At 28.0% G+C, this 20,271-nt stretch overlaps 2 protein-coding genes across 6 annotated transcripts in view; one reads left to right on the top strand and one right to left on the bottom strand.

The window, feature by feature from the left end:
• Nucleotides 1-20,271, bottom strand: part of Csn7 (COP9 signalosome subunit 7) — a 92,427-nt gene that overhangs the window by 33,228 nt on the left and 38,928 nt on the right. The window contains exon 4 of one of the 2 annotated variants that reach the window (XM_072897845.1): nucleotides 12,183-12,513. The exons of the other annotated variant lie outside the window; for it this stretch is intronic. Within the exon in view, the coding sequence (XP_072753946.1) occupies nucleotides 12,368-12,513 (146 nt within the window). The 3' untranslated portion in view covers nucleotides 12,183-12,367. Of the gene's footprint in view, nucleotides 1-12,182; nucleotides 12,514-20,271 lie in introns of those variants that run through there. 2 annotated transcript variants of the gene reach the window in all.
• LOC140668557 (uncharacterized) overlaps nucleotides 1-20,271 on the top strand; it is a 138,061-nt gene that overhangs the window by 85,343 nt on the left and 32,447 nt on the right. For all 4 annotated transcript variants that reach the window (XM_072897707.1, XM_072897699.1, XM_072897717.1 and 1 more), the window contains one exon: nucleotides 18,745-18,887. In XM_072897707.1, the coding sequence (XP_072753808.1) occupies nucleotides 18,745-18,887 (143 nt within the window). The remainder of the gene's footprint in view (nucleotides 1-18,744; nucleotides 18,888-20,271) is intronic.

The following is a 20,271-nucleotide window of genomic DNA, read 5'->3' as shown; positions in this document are numbered from 1 at the left end:
ATTTCATCACAAAATAATAACAGGGCCATGTAAACACAGGAGCATGTAAACACAACGTGATAGACGTAACATTCGAGCCTCTTTTGTAACGCTTGTAATAAATTTTATGTACGCACGTAAACACACTATTGTTTACATTCTTGTCATTACTGTTCACCTTTCTAACATTCTTGCGACAAGTGTCATAAGAGGATTGTGTCGCGAGCCGTTTTATTTATGTATCGTCGTATTATCACTCGAAACATGATCGCAGCAAGTATTAGAGATGCCGCATCATCCCTTACAATTTTTAAAATTTTGATTGTCACTATTTTACGTATTTAATTAATCACAATTATCACGTCTTAATTAGTCATTAACTGGACTCGCATATTTTTAATACTTCTTAAACACATAACAACAATTTGGTGTTTATACATCAAAAATCATTAAAAAACACATTTTTCTGCTCATGAATGATATAGTTAATGATATATTCACATTTTTCAAATCATGAATGATATATTCTATCGCGCAAAAAGCAAAATTATGTTTTCGCACATTACATTCGGTAAATATGTTTTTTAATTTAATTTTATTTATTTATGTCATAATGTAGAGCAGTAAAAATTGCTCTAAAATATATTGTGTTCTATTTTTGAATATAAGTCTTTTGAATATATTCTAGAATTATTTTTTAGCAATAAAAATAGCATGATCGTAAATTTTAGCTACGCAATTTTCGAGTACCGATGAGATCGTAACTTTGTGCAATAGTGTTCGTATTGTTCTTCATTGCAATATAGTAAAAGCAAATAATATACGTGTTGTGTATAATTAACGTCAGGAAATGTAAAGTGCCGTATACTGCCACATTTTGTTGATTAGTGCACGCGATTCTAATTAACCGCACTTTCGCAAGTGTCACATTAGTGCCAGAGAAAAGGGGAAAAAGCTAAACAAGAGGAAAAAGAGGAGGAAGAAGAGAAAGTCTCGAACGACGAACGTTAACAGAACAACCATGAGATGAACAATTGACAATTTATTTATTATTATCAATAAAATCGTTTATTTTAAAATTATTGTTTAATTATTTATTTAAAAATTGAAATTTTTCAGAAATTATTTAGTTTCTTTAAATATTTTTTTTTAAATAAAGGAAATGTCATTTTACGTGCAATAATTACATACTTTTTTAATATTAATTGTAGGTATTGTTTAGTACATATATATATATATATATATATAAATTTATTCGTAAATATTATACATATGTATATACATTGTCTCGAAATACATGATCAATAAATTAAAATAATTACATAAATATGAAGAAAATATATTTCTGAAATTCTTATATATTTGTCGATACACAATTAAAAATTGATGGCGATCATTCCCGCATTGCTGCGCTAAAAAGTGCAAGTATAATATATTGTTTAAGATTCTTTTGCATAAATATACTGATTTCTCAACTTTCAATTTAAGAACATTCAAAAATATTCAGAATGTGTGACTAATTTCAAAATAATTTAATAAAAATTCGTTTCTTATTTCTGTGTAATAATATCTGCTTTTAAGAAAATTGCCTTTATTATTGGAATTAGAACCAAAAAAGAAAAACCACTTCTTATTGCATTGTCTTCATCTTTCGGTAGCTCAGCTTTACTCTGGTATAACATATATGGGGTTAAATCTAGCAAAAGACCCGTCATATAACAAAACGGAACAAGCTTTGCGCGTGACATTCTGCTCTCATCTAAAATTTTCTTTATTTTTAGCGTGTTCGCTCAAAGGATTTTAGAAATGTACGTTTAAATCGACTAAAAGAGATCTCTCCTTTAGCTTTATTTTATTATGATGAAATTTATTTAATTACAAATGAAAATTGAAAATTAAAGCTGATTATTGATATAGGTTTAAAATTTGTTATATTGTTTTAATATTATTTATCAATATTTTTCATAATAAACACACATTGTAAGCTTATAATTTTCATTCATTTATTGCAAATAAAACGGTCGAACAATCCAAATAACATTGAATAATACGAATGTTTAACACATTAAACAGTACGCATATTTGAACAAATAGAATACAATGCATTAATCAGATTATTCCGTTTATAAAATTTATAAGGATTCTCAACTGTTATTTTTCACATTCATATTATCAATTTTGTCTTCTTTTCTAAAGTAGAATATTAGGAGAAATATTTAATCACGCACACATTTACATTATAGGCTTCATCTCAATTAAAAACTGTTTAATTGTAATAATATATGATTAGAAAAAAGTATTGTTATATAGATATTATTATAGATATTTTTGTCATAACTCGATAATATTAGTTGTGTTTCGTGACGTTACTATATATTTATTATAAGTTTTTCGCTGAGATGTTGCGCTAAATTCGGCTTCGTAAAAGAAGAAAAGAAATATATATATTGAAGAAAAACTTTAAAAAAACAGTATTACCAAAATAACGGTAAAACACATTTTAGAGAAGAATGCAATTTAGAGAATAGTAGCAACGAATAATAATGAGAACGCTTATGTCTCAGGTCAATGACCGACTCAGCTTATTCGTGTTCGAAAACAATAATGGAAAACGAGATATAATTCTTATCTGACCACCGTTAAAGAGTAGACGTGCTCCTTTCGATCGAAGAACCCCTGCAGAGATGACCGTAAGCGTCAACATGCATTATCTTAAGCATGTTTTCAGATTGCTCATTGAAAGCCACAATCTTTTGTGTTCCGTCAGATATTAACTAACTTGGCAAGCGAATTCGATTAAGGCGAATGTTAAAAAAAACTTGCTATTTTTAATTTTATGAATCACGTCTAGTAAAAATTTGGAAACTCCAATATTTTATCATTATTTTTGAATGAAATATCTCAATATAAAATATTATTATAAGTGAAAAAGACGTCAGATGTCATAAGAAATATATAAACTTCCGAATGGATTTCTGATGTTTCATAAATCTCGACAAGTCTATAACGTTATTGAGCTCGATAAAGCTCGAGTCGAATAATATTGGTTTGCATTACATCATAATGTACTAACCTACCCTTAAATTAAACATTTATCGTAAAACTCTACTTAAAGGCAACACAAAGCACATCTTGAACGTCGATAAAATTATGTTATTCGTCTGATTTTATGAATACTATAAATTTATAATCCGCGAGAAAATTCTTGACAGCCGTAAATTTTTGGAATGTAAAATAAGGAAATCAAAGCTATCGTCTTTTTAGCTTAACAAGCGCAAATTGATCGAGGGTCAGTGACGAAAGATGCAATTTCCACGCTCGGAAGTTGCGCGCGCGATCGTAACAAAGAATCGACACTGTCGTGCCAGCAACCCAATTTTCAGGTTTCGATAGCAATAGAAAAACGAGGAGCAGAAAAGGGGATCACTTTTGCGCAGGCCAAACATACACCCCGAGTTCTCCCCATAAAATAAATGAATTCACGCGTGAATTCACGTCGCGTTCTACTGGATTTAATTTTCACCGTCAGACAAGATCGATAGACAAATTATTTTTCCGGTTGAAGCTTTCATATTTTTCATTCTCCCATCGTTCTCACTCTCGCCACCGTGCGTGTACTCGTGATATGTCATGTGCGAGTAATATTTTACGACATCGTTTCATCAACGATAATTACAGGTGAATATTTTTTGAAATATCAGAAGCAAATATTCCTACAGAGAGAATTACGATCTATCAAATATTCAAGAAAATATGTTGCCACATAGGCTCGAGCAACGCGCAAAAATACAATACAGAAATATATGTGCTGTGTATAGGAAATATATGTATGTGTATAGGAAATGCAGCATATTTGGAATACCAGTTTTATTTTATAGTACTGCAACTACATTTGTATGCTTTTTGATGAAATTCAAAACACTTTTTGATAGACAAACAAATCATTTATTAAAAAAAAAAAAACAAAAATTTAACAGATATCTTATTCTTTAAGAAATCAGAATTGAAAATTTAAATTAGTATCTAATGATTAAAATTTAAAAGATAATTTAGAATAATGTATTCTAAATTATAATAATATTTTATTATTTGCAATAAATCACGCAAATAAGTTTTTGTTGAAGCCAGTACACTGTACACCCAATAGCAACACATGAGGCACATCATCATAATTCATCTTACGTCATTACTAAAGCGTCTTTTGCGAAAGAAACACAAAGCACCCTGATTATTCAGAAAAGTTCCAATATAGACAAATATTCAGAACTTATGTTACATTACATTAGCATTATTTTAAATTGTTCTAAATTATTATCATTTTACGTTCAAATAGAAAAAAATACATCACTAAATCACAAAAATTAAAGATAATTGTCAAAATTAATCTATGTACAAATTAATTAATACATAAATATTATAAAAATTATTTAGTATTAAAATAATAAAGAAAAATTTATCTAAAAAGTTTTAATTTTCGAATTTGCACAAATTTGTTCACTACAGGCATAATAAAATATTAGCACTCTTCTGGCAACATTTTTAGATATTTTGTTATATATGAATTTCTATTTAATTTCAATATTTGCTGATAATATCATAAAATATCAATTTTTCGTAGTATTCTAAATTACCAACAGTTTCTGAAATATGCTGCACTTCTTTTATCTCTGATGTCATAACTTTGTAAAATACTTAATGACGTAATATATGTATTTTAAATAAAGAACCTTCTATTAATTACGAACATATTAAAAATAAAGATACGTATTTTTCCCTGCAAAATTCTTGAATAATTTTAAATAATATTCAGCAATAAATACTTTTCTTACGCAGAGTAGAGGTATTAGCTAATTGAGAAGAACATTATAATGAATACAAGCATTCAGTGCAACAATCGTAAACATGCACGACGTAACATTGTGATTTGAAGTCACTTACAATTAGTTCACGTAGTCAGCACCTTCGCATCGTAATTCGCGGTATCGTTCGTGGTCGCATCAATGTAATAGAATATCGAGTTGCCTTTCCAATGCAATTCCATTTTCTCACTGAGACGAACACCTCATTCGGCTTTCACATGCATAGAAATATACGTGGTGTCGGTTTGCATCTGTTGCATGTCGCGCAACGAACTTCATCCATTCGGTTAGGTTCGCGTATCGACAAGCTGCGCTTTCGGATTGCAGGTAATCTTGAGTGCAACGCGAAGCTATAACTTCCGCTCGACTGCTACTAACGTTTATTGTGCATTCCAGTTTGTGTATAAAAAGTAATAGAATACACGAGAAGAATGTAGAAAGACAGACAATAAGATGTTTCCCGCTTAACTCATCCTTTCTAAATTACATTTTTAAATGTCAAAGAAAACCGATCTCATGTCAACATATCATTATCCATAAAAATTATTACACGCAGGATGTTACTTCTATTTCTAGTTTTCAACACAGTTTCGAACAATGAAATCATTTACTTCTCTCTATTTAACTAATAAGAAATAAATGAAATTAATTCTTGAGTCCATTTAGTCAAAAGTTGGTTGTTGTAACGAATGATAATGGATTGTCAAACTTATTAAATTTACGATTTCATCTTGTCTCTAAAAATGTGCTTTAATCATGCTTAATAATGATTATACGTCCGATTTATAACACGCAAACAGTGACTATCAGTGGCTAAGGTATTCTCATAAGGATATGGCTCTTATCTGGCGAATGCGCCTCTCACACGCTCGTATATTAACGTGTATATATATCTGCTCTCCTATGATCGCGCCGGGTGTCGAAAACAATTCGTTTCAACCCTCCGTCTGGTATCTGCCCAGGAATCTTAATCGCGCAAACATCCCTATTCAATTACCACCGCAGTCGCTATTACTTCTCCGGAAACGTTTATACACATTTTTTACATTTTCAATAATATCGAGGAATGCATGCTTGTATATTGTATATAACAAATTTCAAGTGATATTTCCACTTATCCTTCTATTTAATTAAAAATCATACGTTGTTATATGCATATGAGTTAATTCCAGTAGTAATTGTTATTGTAGAAACGCGATGTACTCGATGATACATATGTATAAACCATAAAGTTAATTCTATAGCAGTTATTTGTATAAGCTCAGTATAACTTCCATACGCGATAAACTTTGTATTATAAAATGTGCTTGCCTCACTAATAGACTTTATTTCTTTAAAAATGTTAAAAAATATTGATATTTATTGAAAAATAATAATTTTAATTCTCTTCCTAGAACAGGAAAATATACATAACTGCATTCTTTCTGGAATTTTCAAGATTTGCACTCTTTTTTTATCATGTAAAAAAGAGAATAAAAGCTCTTTGCACATAAAGCAATAAATTTGCACACTCTTTAATTTTTTTTATAAATTACATTGGTCATACAATTCTCTTGCATATTATTCCGTAGAATAGAAATGAAAAAAAAAACTTTGTAAAAACTTTATTAAAACCATTTGCATAATAAAATTAAAGAGTTTTAACTAAAACTCGAGTGATAATTACAAAAATTAGAAAAATTGTAAAACATAGTACCAATTTCTAATAATATACTTGTTGTTTCAAGTTAAAATACATGTTACTTATAATATTTTATATGCATATTGATGTTTCAACTATTCTTTGTGAATAACATAAATTATACATCGATTGATTCTCTACGCACAGCAGACAATTCATAAGATTTCAAATTGTCTTACATATAGAAGTTTATCATATTTGATAAACAACTATGTTAATTATTTGTGCCGTTATATTCGACCAATTTGAATCCTTAGACTAAGGATTGTACAATTCTCTGAATTTACATCCTTCGTCATTATTCCAACGAAAGTTCTAACAAAGATAAGAGAATATCGCAGCATTTACGCTAACAAGATTCGCTATTTACTGAACAGTGTACCATCTTCCTAGTCATACGCCTTATGTGTTAACAAGCTCGACTCTCATAAAAGATACGGCCGCTTCCTGTCTATTCCTTTACTATTCCTGCAGATAATCCGCTCGATTTTATTTCATTATTTATATATAAAAAAGAATTAAAAGTTTTGCCGTAGTTTTAATATACTTTTTATATATTTCAAGTACTTTTCATCGTACTTTTCAGCAAAATTTCTTTTATTATCTCTTTTCTAATTTATCTCTTTCCTATTAATAATTTATGCAAAAATATTATTATATTTTCACGTGTTTCAGAGTGCATTAAGAAGTTATTTCAGTGAATTTGTAACAAGTCAGAAATTTATGTCTCTGTTACTTCAACTGTTAATTAAATTCTGTCTTCTACATCAGAAATTCTAAATGTATTTTCTATTATGCAATACACATACACATATATAATATTATATTATGTTCAGATAAAACACATGTTTATTTACAGCAAATTGAAATGGGATTTATATCTTTTAAATTTGACCTCATTGTCAGTAAAAGCAGCCAATATTCTATTTTGTAGAAACGCTTTGAATTGCGTGAGATTTCGTAAACACAATATATGCATACATTACAATAATAAACAATTACTTGACTATCAAACTTGTTAAATTTGCATATTAGAACGACTTAATTTCAGAATATTTTTAATACAAATTGTATTCATGATGAAATCGTCATCACCACGTTGTGGTTTACGTGGTTGCTCGAAACATGTTTACGCTACCATAAACCGTGCAAGGCATACAATGCGCTAGAATATTATATTTTTGTTTTTTTTTCTTATTTTTTAAGAATGTAACATAATAATTGTTTCACTATTGCAATTGTCTCACATATTACATGCTTCTTTCATTCGCAGCTTGCATAAAGAGCATTTAAATATATTTTATTCTATAATACATCTCTCTTAATTTTGATTAAATCTTGGAAAATTGCACAGACGTCTTTTGAATAAAGTAAAATTGTTGAATATAAACTCGCGATTAATTAGAAACTTGGCTTTTCATATATGAAAATGCTATTTATGAAACTCTCTCTCTCTCTCTCTCTCTCTCTCTCTCTCTCTCTCTCTCTCTCTCTCTCTCTCTCTCTCTCTCTCTCTCTTTCTCTCTCGAAAATAGCAACGATAATGAATTTCAAATTAGAATTCTGTCGCTCAAAAATTCGTTTTTTTTCATAAGCATATCCGACAGATTGCGCTTGAAGGAGTCTCGCTCTGCTAGATCAATCACGATTCTGTATTTACGAGTAATTAAAGTTTATAAGTTATAAACCTTAACCAAAGTATGTCCAGCTTCAATCCAAGTGATTCCGTGAATAAGATATGATAAAGTATCTGTGCAAAGAATTTTTCTATGTGTGTGAATCATCATAGAAAGTTATAAACTTACGGACAAAATAGACGGAACTATATATCTGTATTACGCAATAATAATTACAAACAGAACAATTATCACGCGCAAAAGAAAAATTAAAGATGACTTTTATTCTGAAAAAGTTACTGAAAGGTTAATATTAATCGGAAGATTAATCGATTGCCATTTTTAACTTTCTTTTATCGAAATCCGATAATGAGCACAATAATCAACGTCAGAAACAAATAAAAACGTTATAGAAATCTCGAGATAAGTTTTGAAATAAATAGAGATGAAATAATATTATTGTGCGTTAATCGATTAGTTGCAAATATAACAAGTCTATTGTACAAGAGTCTACTATAAGTGAATCTACTGCGAGAAATTACGATCGATCCGTGGACGTAATAATATCAAATGAATTCTCTTTATATTCTTGCGTATCAGCCTCGCTTCGTATCTCTACAATAGATCTACAAAGAAGTATGTCGGAATTTCAGTTCAAATCTTTAAACACATTCGATAATCTATGTTCGATAAAAACGAGGAAATTATTTCATACTCAGTAAGCAAAAAATTCTATTTATACTGATCGTACTATAGCTATTTTAGTATAGACGGGGAAAATAATTCGGATAAAATCTGACTGAGTGCGCATGATAATCACTGATAAATATAAATTTAAGATAATACAAAAACAAACATAACAATCTAAATGAGCAATCTGCCTTTTATTGCACCATATATAATATCCTTATTAATAGGAGCTTTCGGATTATTTTATAATTGCCCAATAATTATAAAATAAGTATATGTTACGTGCACATTGATTATAAAATTCCATTTCTCAGAGAATTATTGGAAAATTTATAATAACGTGTATAGGAATATAATTTATTAATTATACAAACAAACACACAAGGTTTTAGAGAAATAGAAATTAATATGTTAATAAAAATAAAATATTATTTAAAAGTATATAGAAAAAGTACATACATAAAAATACATATCTCTGAAAACTATGTTAAAATAAAATTATTGACAATTGTAAGAAATATTTTTCAATTATAGAATAAACTCAATAGCGTTCTAATGATTTTAATCTTGATCATGATATTTAATCGGCCGATTATGAATATAATGTAAAACGCCAACAACCTCTTGTTAATACTCGAATAATATCTATTTGCCAACAAGATGTATTATCAATTTGTTTGTTACGTTATACTAATTAGCGCGGCACTAATTAGAGATTATTATTTATCTATACGATATATAGTTACTAGTTAAGGAACTTGTTTTATTAAATATTAATAATAACTGATGTTACAACAATACTTATTTAGAATATTTATTTAAAACAGAGATTTTAAAACATTTTACTTAAGCATAATTAAATCAAGAAATATTATATAAATGACTCTAATAAAATAGTAAAATATCTAATATTTAACTAACAATAAGCATGAATCAAATATATGTGTAATATTTTAATGACTATAAATAATTAATCACATGTATAAAAAAAAGTTAATTTATCATTAATAATCTTAATAATAAGATTGTTAATAAAACAATGCCAAATAAAATATACATACCTATAAATATAATTTACGTAATAACAGATGTATGTGAAGACATATTCATTATTTAGCAAGAATACATATTATTATACTTCTTTCGGATTCTATTCTAATTCATATAAAAAATAAATAAAATAATAGTAGAAAAATCATATTCTATAAATTTGTATAAATATTTATTTATTTATTGGATTAATTATAATTTGTTTAATTATTTGTATATTTCAAGCAAATGAGCCTTTTTATTCACGATTTATTTCGCGTTCTAATGTTTATATAGTATATTTTATGATGCCACTTTTGCATTAAAATATTAATCAGAAATTTTCATATCATGAATAAATTGAAGATAAGTAAGACTTTTAATGTATATTAAAAATTCTCAGCCAAGAGATTCTGTGTTCTTAAAAAAAGAATACTCATACTCTGAAGAAATTAATGTGACAACTTTCGATAAAACTTGTACAGCGTCTATCAAGATCAAAATCGAACTAATAGAACTTCAATACAAAACGAGCATCGAGAATTTCGCTAGCTAGAGTGTGAGATTTCATCGATCGTTTTTCGAATTACTTGTTGCAAGAGGGCGATTGTGCTACGAGCCGCAAACTTCCTCTTTCGCTTCGTTACATCGAAATTGGACGAGTGTTCCCGTTTTATCATCTACCGATCTTCTTTCTTAGTTCATTTTTCAATGAATTGGCGAAAAGTGTCGTAAAAATGTATAAAATAAAATTTATCTTTTTTAAAATGCAGAAAATAATAATAAAAAAAAACATTTCTTACGTGTAAAATTTTTTACTAAAATAATATACAGTTCTCTCATAAGATATTTATATTCTTTATTTATATAAATAATATTTTTAAAAAAATACAAATATTTATAAAAAAACTACTATATAAAAATAATAAAATTCAAGAGATATTTTTTACAAATATTTGTTTAAATTTGTTTTTCCTACAAAAATATTAAAAAATTTCACAAATACGGAAAATAAACAAAAATTATACATATACCATACATTATACATATACTATATCAAATATAATTCTTCCATTGTCATAATTCTTTATCAAAAATATTTTACATCCAATAATTTATATAATATTTTATCACAGGGAAATAATAATAGTATAAAGTAAAAGATATAATAATGTTACAAAAATTAAAATTAGTCGTCCCAGACTCATCTCATAAATATGAAAGAGTTTTTTTCAAAAATATTAAAAAAAATATGTTCGTCGAATAATCGCTATTTAAATTTTTTTGAGATTATCTCGAAGTAACATAGTTCTCTCCATCTACAAAGAACATTTCTGTTCCCGATGTGCCGTTTTCTCTCTATTATCACTCGAATTAAATGAGTTTGTTGCATGTAATCGCGTAATGGAAGACAATTCTCACCTCTGATCTTGTCTTTTAAAATAAAAAGTGATAATTGGGCCATGTGTTAGTAAACTGATTTCTCGAGTATATTCGGATTCATGATTCGTTTAAAATTGTACACTTACTTTTATTTTTTAATGCTGAATAATAATTATGCACTATAAGTAGATGATATAAAACGAAAAGTTTCTGTGTAAAAGCTGTCATAATGTTTTGAAATTAAATGTGTCTATTAATTGCAATAAGATAATTGACACAAATAATTCGTATACCATTAAATTATTAATACGTCTTATTATTAGAATTATATATATATATATATATATATATATATATATATATATATATATACACTTAATTTATGAAAAAGAGTAATCTGAAATTTTCATAAATGCTAAGTTTGTCAATTCCTTATTTGGAATAACTATATATATAGAAGAGCATTTATTATAATAGTTCTCTTTCTCTCTCTCTCTCTCTCTATATATATATATATATATATATATATATATATTTATATATACACGAGCTCTCTGAAATTTATATATATATATATATATATATATATATATATATATAAACACATACACACACACTCAGCAAATAAAAAAATAGAAGCTATATTTTAAATTAATTTCTGGCACTAATATAGTTTATTTTGTGTAACCTAACATTCATACGTCTCTACTTAATAAATGAACTGTTTATCCAGCACTAAGCATGAGATGGTCAAGAAGGATCAAACTGCTCGTTGCAGAGATAGTCGCTCTTGAATTCCTGAGGAAAGGAAATGCGGAATATGCACAACATATTATACAGGGACATGGGTATTGTCGCAAACTTGCGCGCATATCTGCAGGTGTTAATTAGCGAAACGTTTATTGTTTGATTTGACGCATTTCACCTCGTTTGCGAAAATAACATGATGTAGGCCGCAATAGCTAAATTTCAGTGTAATTTTACAACGTGAAAAGTAAATATAACACAACATGTTGGTACGTTCAAAAGCAAATCAATTATACAGAGTGGATAATTTACTTTTTCACACGAAAATCTTTACACGCAACAAGACAAAGCAGACAAAAAACAAGATTTACTCTCGATAGATTTCAGGGTAATTGCCCGTTATTATAAATTGTAACTGTTGTCACTTTGGCGATATTCGCGGTTGTTTCCGATGTTGATTGTATCACAGCGACAGAGTAATTTCGCGCTGTGGTTTCATCCATCTTACCAAATTGTGTAAATACGCCATCTATACACACGAGATATACATATATTTAGGAAACGCTAGAATATATCATGCAATGCCCTAGGAGTTTATTTATACAAATATGTTATTTATACGAAATATATAAATTTAGTGAATGACACTATACTAAGCAGTTTATTAACTCTACACTTTCAGTCTGATCAGAAGTCTTATTCAGGTCATTAATTAGTTTGTCTGAAAAATATAAATCAATTTTTAAAGACAATTACATATATTAAGAAATATATAAATCGCTTATTTTAAAAACAAAGCAATTTTTATTTTTCAACTATAAAAATAATTATATTAATTTTTTAATTTTATTTTAATTAAATGTATAATTTGATATCATCAGATCTGACAATAAGTATATAATATCACATTATACTGTTTTTAATGTAAAATATCATATTGTGCTGTTTTAATTTCAATATATTGTTTACTTCAACATATATTGTTAAATAATATTCAGTATTATTTTATGTTCATTTTAATGACTTAAACAGACTATTTTTGTAATATGTTATTGGATGCAACGGATTCGCGTACATAATGTTGGATTATACACAAGAGGCCTATTCATTATATATTATTTGCCCGTAACAAATATTAAAACTTTATATGGTACGAGAAAAGTTTTCGGATAAAAATGTGAAAACTTGATAAATATAAAAATTAAACAATGATTAAATAAATAAATATTAGAATAATACATTATTTATTTAAAACACTCTTGTATAACCCAAAAAATCGTAACCTGTATATAATATGTGTATATATATATATACATAATACAATATAAAAAACTGAGATATGATTATAATTAAATATACACTTCATCTCTATAAAGCTTTCAGTGAAATCTTTATATTATAAGTATCATTTGTGCTTTAACAATTTTATAAATATTTTATAATACTTTACATATATATCTAACAAAAAGTGGATGTACGCATACACATGCAAGCAATTGTCACAAAAATATTCAATGAAAGACTAAATTTTATCCGATTGATAAAATGTCTCTAATCGTGAAGCAATAAATGGTCAAAATGTCTTTAGTCATGATGTAATATAATCGCTACGATAATTGCTTCTTAATTGAATCTATAATTATCATAAGTAACTATGATGGTTGATGAAAATATAATAGAATTCGTTAAAGATAAGAAGCTGCGACGATTGTGTAAACGATATCGAGCAGCATCAGCATAAATGTTTCATTTAGCTCCCGAGGAAATTGCACATTGTGATTATCTTTTCTAATTGCTTCTAAATTGCGGGAGTAAAACGTGAAAGTCAAGAAGCCGGTCTACGTGAGATGCATAGTAATGACATCTTGACCCGAGATCGAAATTAACGCGGCTCCTACTCGGTCTTATTTTCTCGAATTTTTCGCGTACCATACTCTCAGCACGTTTTCCAGCATTTTATTTCTCTCGCTGATTTCTCACTTCGACGCTCCGAATCAACGCCAACATTCAATCTGCTTTCGCGTACTTTCGTTCCTCGCTTCGTAATTCTTGGTCAGAAAAAAAGTTGTCAAGTTAAACGTATAATTAATTGCTGACATTTCGTTACATTTAGATAAAAGATACTTTAACTCGACGAAATTGTTATGTCACGTGTAAACGTTGCAGTACTGCTCTTCTCTGCTACCAACTATAAACCTCGCGGTTGCTATAAATCTGACAGTGAGTAGAATAAAACCGAGAAGAAATCCGAAGGAAAACAGACAAGGGAAAATAAAATAAGAAAAAAATAAGCGTGTAATAATAATAAAAATTTCCGAGCAAGAAATTTTGTACGTGATACAATAATGTATTATAATTTTAAAACGCGATGTATACAAAAAAATAACCACTCGTAAACAAATAAACAGCGTCAAACATTCATCATTTTTATTATTAAGACTTCAAAGATTTGTAAAAAAAAAGACGCGCAACTGCATAACATAATTGTATTTCATTCTGAGAATTCTTTAGAAATTCTTCGACATTTTTTAATTAAAATGAATAGTTTGTAGAGAAGATAAAGTAATTATCAGCAATAATTTATCTTAATAATCGGAATTTCCTTTTTTCATAAATCTAAAGAATTTGCTATAAATTTCAAACAAATTGTAATTTTATCTATTAACAACGGTCGAAGAAGTATCGCAATGAAAAAGCATCAGATTTCGTAACACGTACTTTTATGCAAATTCGACTCGTTCCATTTCACTCCTTCAGTGAAAACCTCGCTATATAAAGCACAAGGTAATTTCAAGGTAATATCCCCTTATGCATTCTCATTTTTCCTCACAATACGCATCTGCACGACACGAAAAAGTACTTTGATACAAGAAGACAGAAAGAGAAATTTCCGGATACAGTTTATATATATTTAAGAAATCCAAGAATAAATTAAGATACTTTATATTGTTTACATAATTATAATAGGTTCACCATTGAAACTCACACAATCGTGCTTTAAGCTAAAGTTGGTTTTTTTTCAAAGATTAGATTCGAAAAATAACATGGTATATTTATATAAAAAATTTTGTTATGTGAATTTTTTTATATGAATTGATAAAATATTTCAAATTCGATCGAATAAATATGCCATTCTTCAAAATATATCTCTTAACTTGAATAATCGAGATTAATACAAATAATTTATTTTAAACTTAAATAGCATTAGATTATAATAACAATTTTCTAGAATAAATTAACTATTAACTAATTAATTATATTACTTAATGGAAAAAAAATCTCTAGCGGATTTGGAAATCCCGCCAGCCGTTCGTGCGAGAATGAATAGAGAGAACATTATTCGATATTCCTCAACCATAGCTCGCGCGGTTTCCGACACCGAACGGCTGCTGTCGTAATTTCAGTAATAGCCAATGAGCCGAAAATTAGGACGATCCGCCGAGTATAGGAACGAGCGCGAATATTCTACGTTGACGATCGATTATCCGAATAATCTGCACCAAAGTACATTTGCGAATAACGCAAATTGGTCGGCGAGTAAATGGTGATCAGACATGGAGACGTGTATCGATATAACGAATATTGACATATTTTTATTCAAGAACGTTATTTTCAATGTAAATACATATTTTCTAGTATACATGTACTATTGATATACCATGTTATTTTTCTATACAAATTCGACATGTGTGCATTACATTTTCGCATATACAAATATTTATTTATTCTTGTAAATATAACGAAAATATATGGACATATGAAAAAGTATTTAACAATCTATATATAAACAATGGTGCTTTTTAAACGTTACTTTATAATGAGTTTGCCAATTACGATGAGTATAACGATAGATCAAGCAATCCATCAATTTGTAAGTTTTGCTAAGAGAGTTTCTGCTTTGTGTGAGTATGATAGTTATAGCAAGTCTATTTTTTATATAAATTGATAAAATATTTCAAGCATAAAAAATTCAAGTTAAAGAATATATAAAACAAATCAAAAGAATTTATTTTAATCAATATCAAAGCAATATTATGCAATAATATATTGACTAAAAGATAAAACAGAATTAATATTGTATTGGAAATAAATTAACGTTTAAATTTAAATTAAATTTATGTTAAGATTTTATATAAATATCCATGATTAATTTTTAAAATAATAAATATTCATTATTTAAAAAATAGATTAAATAAATTCTATATATAAAATACTAAATAAATACAATATCATAAAAATAAACAAGAAAACTTGTTATGTGATTATATAATAAAAACATATCAAATTTGTATCTTTTTGACTCATACAAAATAAAAACTCTGTGAATATTTTTGACTATTATATACTTCTTTATTATTATTACAAATTCTGATTATTATTACTATTATTTCTATTAACCTCATCATATATATATATATATATATATATATATATGTATGTATGTATGTATGTATATATGTATGTATGTATGTATGTACATATGTATATATAGATATATGTGTGTATGTGTAGCGTGTGCATCGTACAGTCTTTGATTTTCAATTTGTAGACTGCATAAAGAAAGTCAAAGAAAATATATAAATTTTATCTTTAGGAAAGAAATTGAATTTCATGAGCAATTTAATATAATGTAGAAATAATATTACTTTCATCATAGAATTGCTAAAATAATAATAATCTTAAATAAACGGCGATGAACAAAATTCTTCTTATATTTTTGTTTACGTGAATCAACTGGATAAACTTGTCATGTTATAAGGAAAACATTTTATATATAGATATATAGATATATGCAAAATAGTATTAACAATGGATATATTTTGCAGATATCCATTGTTAAAATGTTTTCCTTATAGCATTTCAAATTTATCTGTCGGTTTACGTAAATGCGAATATAGAAAAATTTCTCTATCGTCGTTCCTACATCTCACATTGCACCCGTCGGTCCGCGTATCGACCTATCTCACTTCTCAAGACCATAATCTTAGCTAAAGGAGAAAACATGCATTATCATGTGCGCAGATCCGTGAAAATAAGGTCTCGTCTTTCACAATGTGCAAGACGTACGAAGAGCTCAGAACAAGGTGCGAGAGTTTCCATTTTTACGTTCTTTTGCTAGCCCCTTCTCTGCTCATCATTTTTCATGGAATGCACAAAGCTTTTAGCAAAAGGTAACTTCGTTCTCATTGATTTGTTGTTAGTACAAGCGAAAAACGTTTCTATCGCAATTCTTCTGCCGCCGCGTTTCAGCGAAAGAAAAGAATAGGAAAAGAAAAACGAAGCTTGTAAAAGGAGGAAAATGCGAAACCCCCCCCCCCTCCCCCCCAAGAAGGAGTCATTGTTCGACTTTCATCCTCTCCTCGACGCTGAGCCTTTGGCAAATATTTGCACTAGCTATGTATAGAAAGAGTGAATTTCGTTGGTAAACCTTCTTGGGCCACGTGTGCAAACGAGAAGCTAAAAATGATGTTCTCCAAGTGTAAATCGGCAGATTAATTTCCCATGCAATGCAGGTGACGACTACGTATCTGAAATTCTTTGAATACGATTTTCAACTCAATTACAAACAACGTTTCTCACATTATCATAATCATTGAGTTTACACAATTGGAACATGGAAGAAGACTTCAATGTAAAGTAATATAGAAAAAAATCGCACTTCTTTCAATGTATCCTTATTCGTATCACATCTTGTATGATAATCAGCAAAATAATATATAAAAAAAAGATATAAAATATTTAAATATTTTCTAATATTACAAGCTATGTCAGTATGAAAATTTATTTAAGTATATTATTATTTTAATAGGTTTAGTGATGAAAATTGTTTTCATATTGCTTTTTAAATTATGCCATAAATTTTAAATTACATTCTAAAATATAATGACAGAGATTATATTCACTATTCAATACAATTTTGAAAATTATTATAACATCTATTCGTAAATTGTGTTCGCAACCACGGATCAATGACAATGTAAGAACTAGCGATTCAACAGGTGCTATCCTGCAAAATTGCGTGGAGTAAAATTTAAGCGATAAAGAAAACCGGAACAAATATAACGATTTTGTTATGAATTTTATTATAAATTATGTTATAAAAATTTCATTAATTTCGGCCTGTTTCATTGTATATGCCTGCATAATGTTAATTGATAAAATTCGATTGAACTAAATAAATTTTAATTCTATTTAATTTTATATCAGGCACATATGTAATCAGTCAAATGTACGCGCTCCGTTCATTGGTAAAAGTTTTATATATAATCCGTTGATTATACATAAATTATTTATATAACAAACATTCAATAAATAAAAAAGGATAGGTTTAATATTAATATAAATATAAATGGACCAATATTGACGAACAAAATATTGAAATTATTTACATCATTTATTTTTGCATGTGCAAATTGTATTTGTGAGTATCGACCTGTGATATTTGTGGCATCCATTTCGTTCGCATTATATCACTCCTTTTATTGATTCAACCTCTGCCTATTTGTGTCATACAAAACGAATTATTACCGTAAACTGATTAATTGACCAGTATATTCCATGCAATGATGAAAATATTAACGATCCGAACAAAACAACATCATTATTGTATTAACGCGAATTTATCTCCGCGTTTATTAGCAATATAGAACATATTGATAGGTGTATCATTAGACTAATTAATTTGTTAATATTTTAAATATTATTTTTAAATAAATTAAAAACAAGTACAACAATGGTATGTTATTATTGTATATTTCAGGTTCGATAAGTAACATAGACGGTGCAGAATATCACTGCAACAAAACTGCTGTACGAAAGGTAATCAGTGGTGTCGTTGGTGCCGCAAGTTCAGTAACATCAATTCAAGTTGCCAATCTTCTACGTTTGTTTAGGATTCCACAAGTAAGTACATATTTGACTCCAATTCTCTTTGTGTAAATATCTTAATAACCGACTTAATCACCAAGAATATTCTGTAAAAACTATTTCTCCTTCACGATCAAGAAAAAATCTTTGTGACGTTTAGTGTTATTATATATACATACATTTTTGTCATTAAATAATGTAAGAAAAAACAGGAAATAGCGAAAGTAAAAGAGATTTATTATTTATTATAGAAAGAACTTATTATTTTTGATGTGTAAAGATTTGACTTATAAATGACTTTAATATTTCATATGTTATAAATATATAGAAAAAATTATAATATATATTTACATATGTATAGTTATGTAAAATAATCGATGTTTATAAAAACCAAGGAAAAAACATGAGAGAGATCTTACTTTATAGAAAAGTAATAAAATAGCTTATTGAAACGTGTGAAAAATATATATGAATCTTTCTATTCATCATATCTTGCATCAATGCTCACTTTTGGAATAAAATAGAATAAATTTATTCCAAATGCGAGCATTGATGCAAGATGTGATGAATAAAAAATTTCATATATATTTTTCACACGTTTCAATGAGCTACCACAAAAATTCATAGCTAAGCAATGCTTATGCTTCTAGAGTCTAGAAGTTGTGAAGTAAAAATGTCAGGTGGCAGCAAACCGTGAAGACTTCATTCTTGACGCAAGTTTACGGAACCGCACGGTTTAAAATCTTCGTACCGTAAAATCATCACATCCAACGCTTTCCTTATAAGCCATTCGAATCTCTTAGCCCGTTATAGCTCTCAGTGCTCTATTAGCTGAGATTTAAAAGGTGCTACTGTAAGGCGTTATCCGTTCAACCGCAAAAGTGCCATATATTGCCTATAAAACTTTTTATTAATCCTGTTTACCGACTATCACAACCAAAAGTGAATCAAACTTGAACTTTAATAATATCGTTTATAATTCCTAAGATGGAAAATAAGTTCAAAATAAAATTTAACAATCACTTTCCAACATAACTATAGTCAGAGAAACACAACAATTTTTCATCGCTATAATTTTATATAAATACAGACTGTGTGTATGTATGTTCAAATACATGTCAAAAAACATCTGTTTAGCATACCTTATGTGTTGGTAGTACAATTAAAATTTTTTTGTATCATTTATATCTCTTTATCATTACCTATGCATAGATTTGTCTACAATATTTATACGCACTGCTCACTACAAAGCAACTGAAAAACAAACTTCAACTCCTTAATTATAAAATAAGATACTCGAATCTTAAGATTCAATATATAACTACTTTAATAATAATTCACGTAGTGTTGCTTCATTGAATAGTCGTTGCTGATATGCGAGTTATGAGATTAGTTTACTTATACTATCCACCTTGTAAGG

Source organism: Anoplolepis gracilipes, chromosome 1, assembly GCF_047496725.1.
Source record: "Anoplolepis gracilipes chromosome 1, ASM4749672v1, whole genome shotgun sequence".
Classification (NCBI taxonomy): domain Eukaryota; kingdom Metazoa; phylum Arthropoda; class Insecta; order Hymenoptera; family Formicidae; genus Anoplolepis; species Anoplolepis gracilipes.
This window is presented reverse-complemented; position numbering and strand designations above follow the sequence as displayed.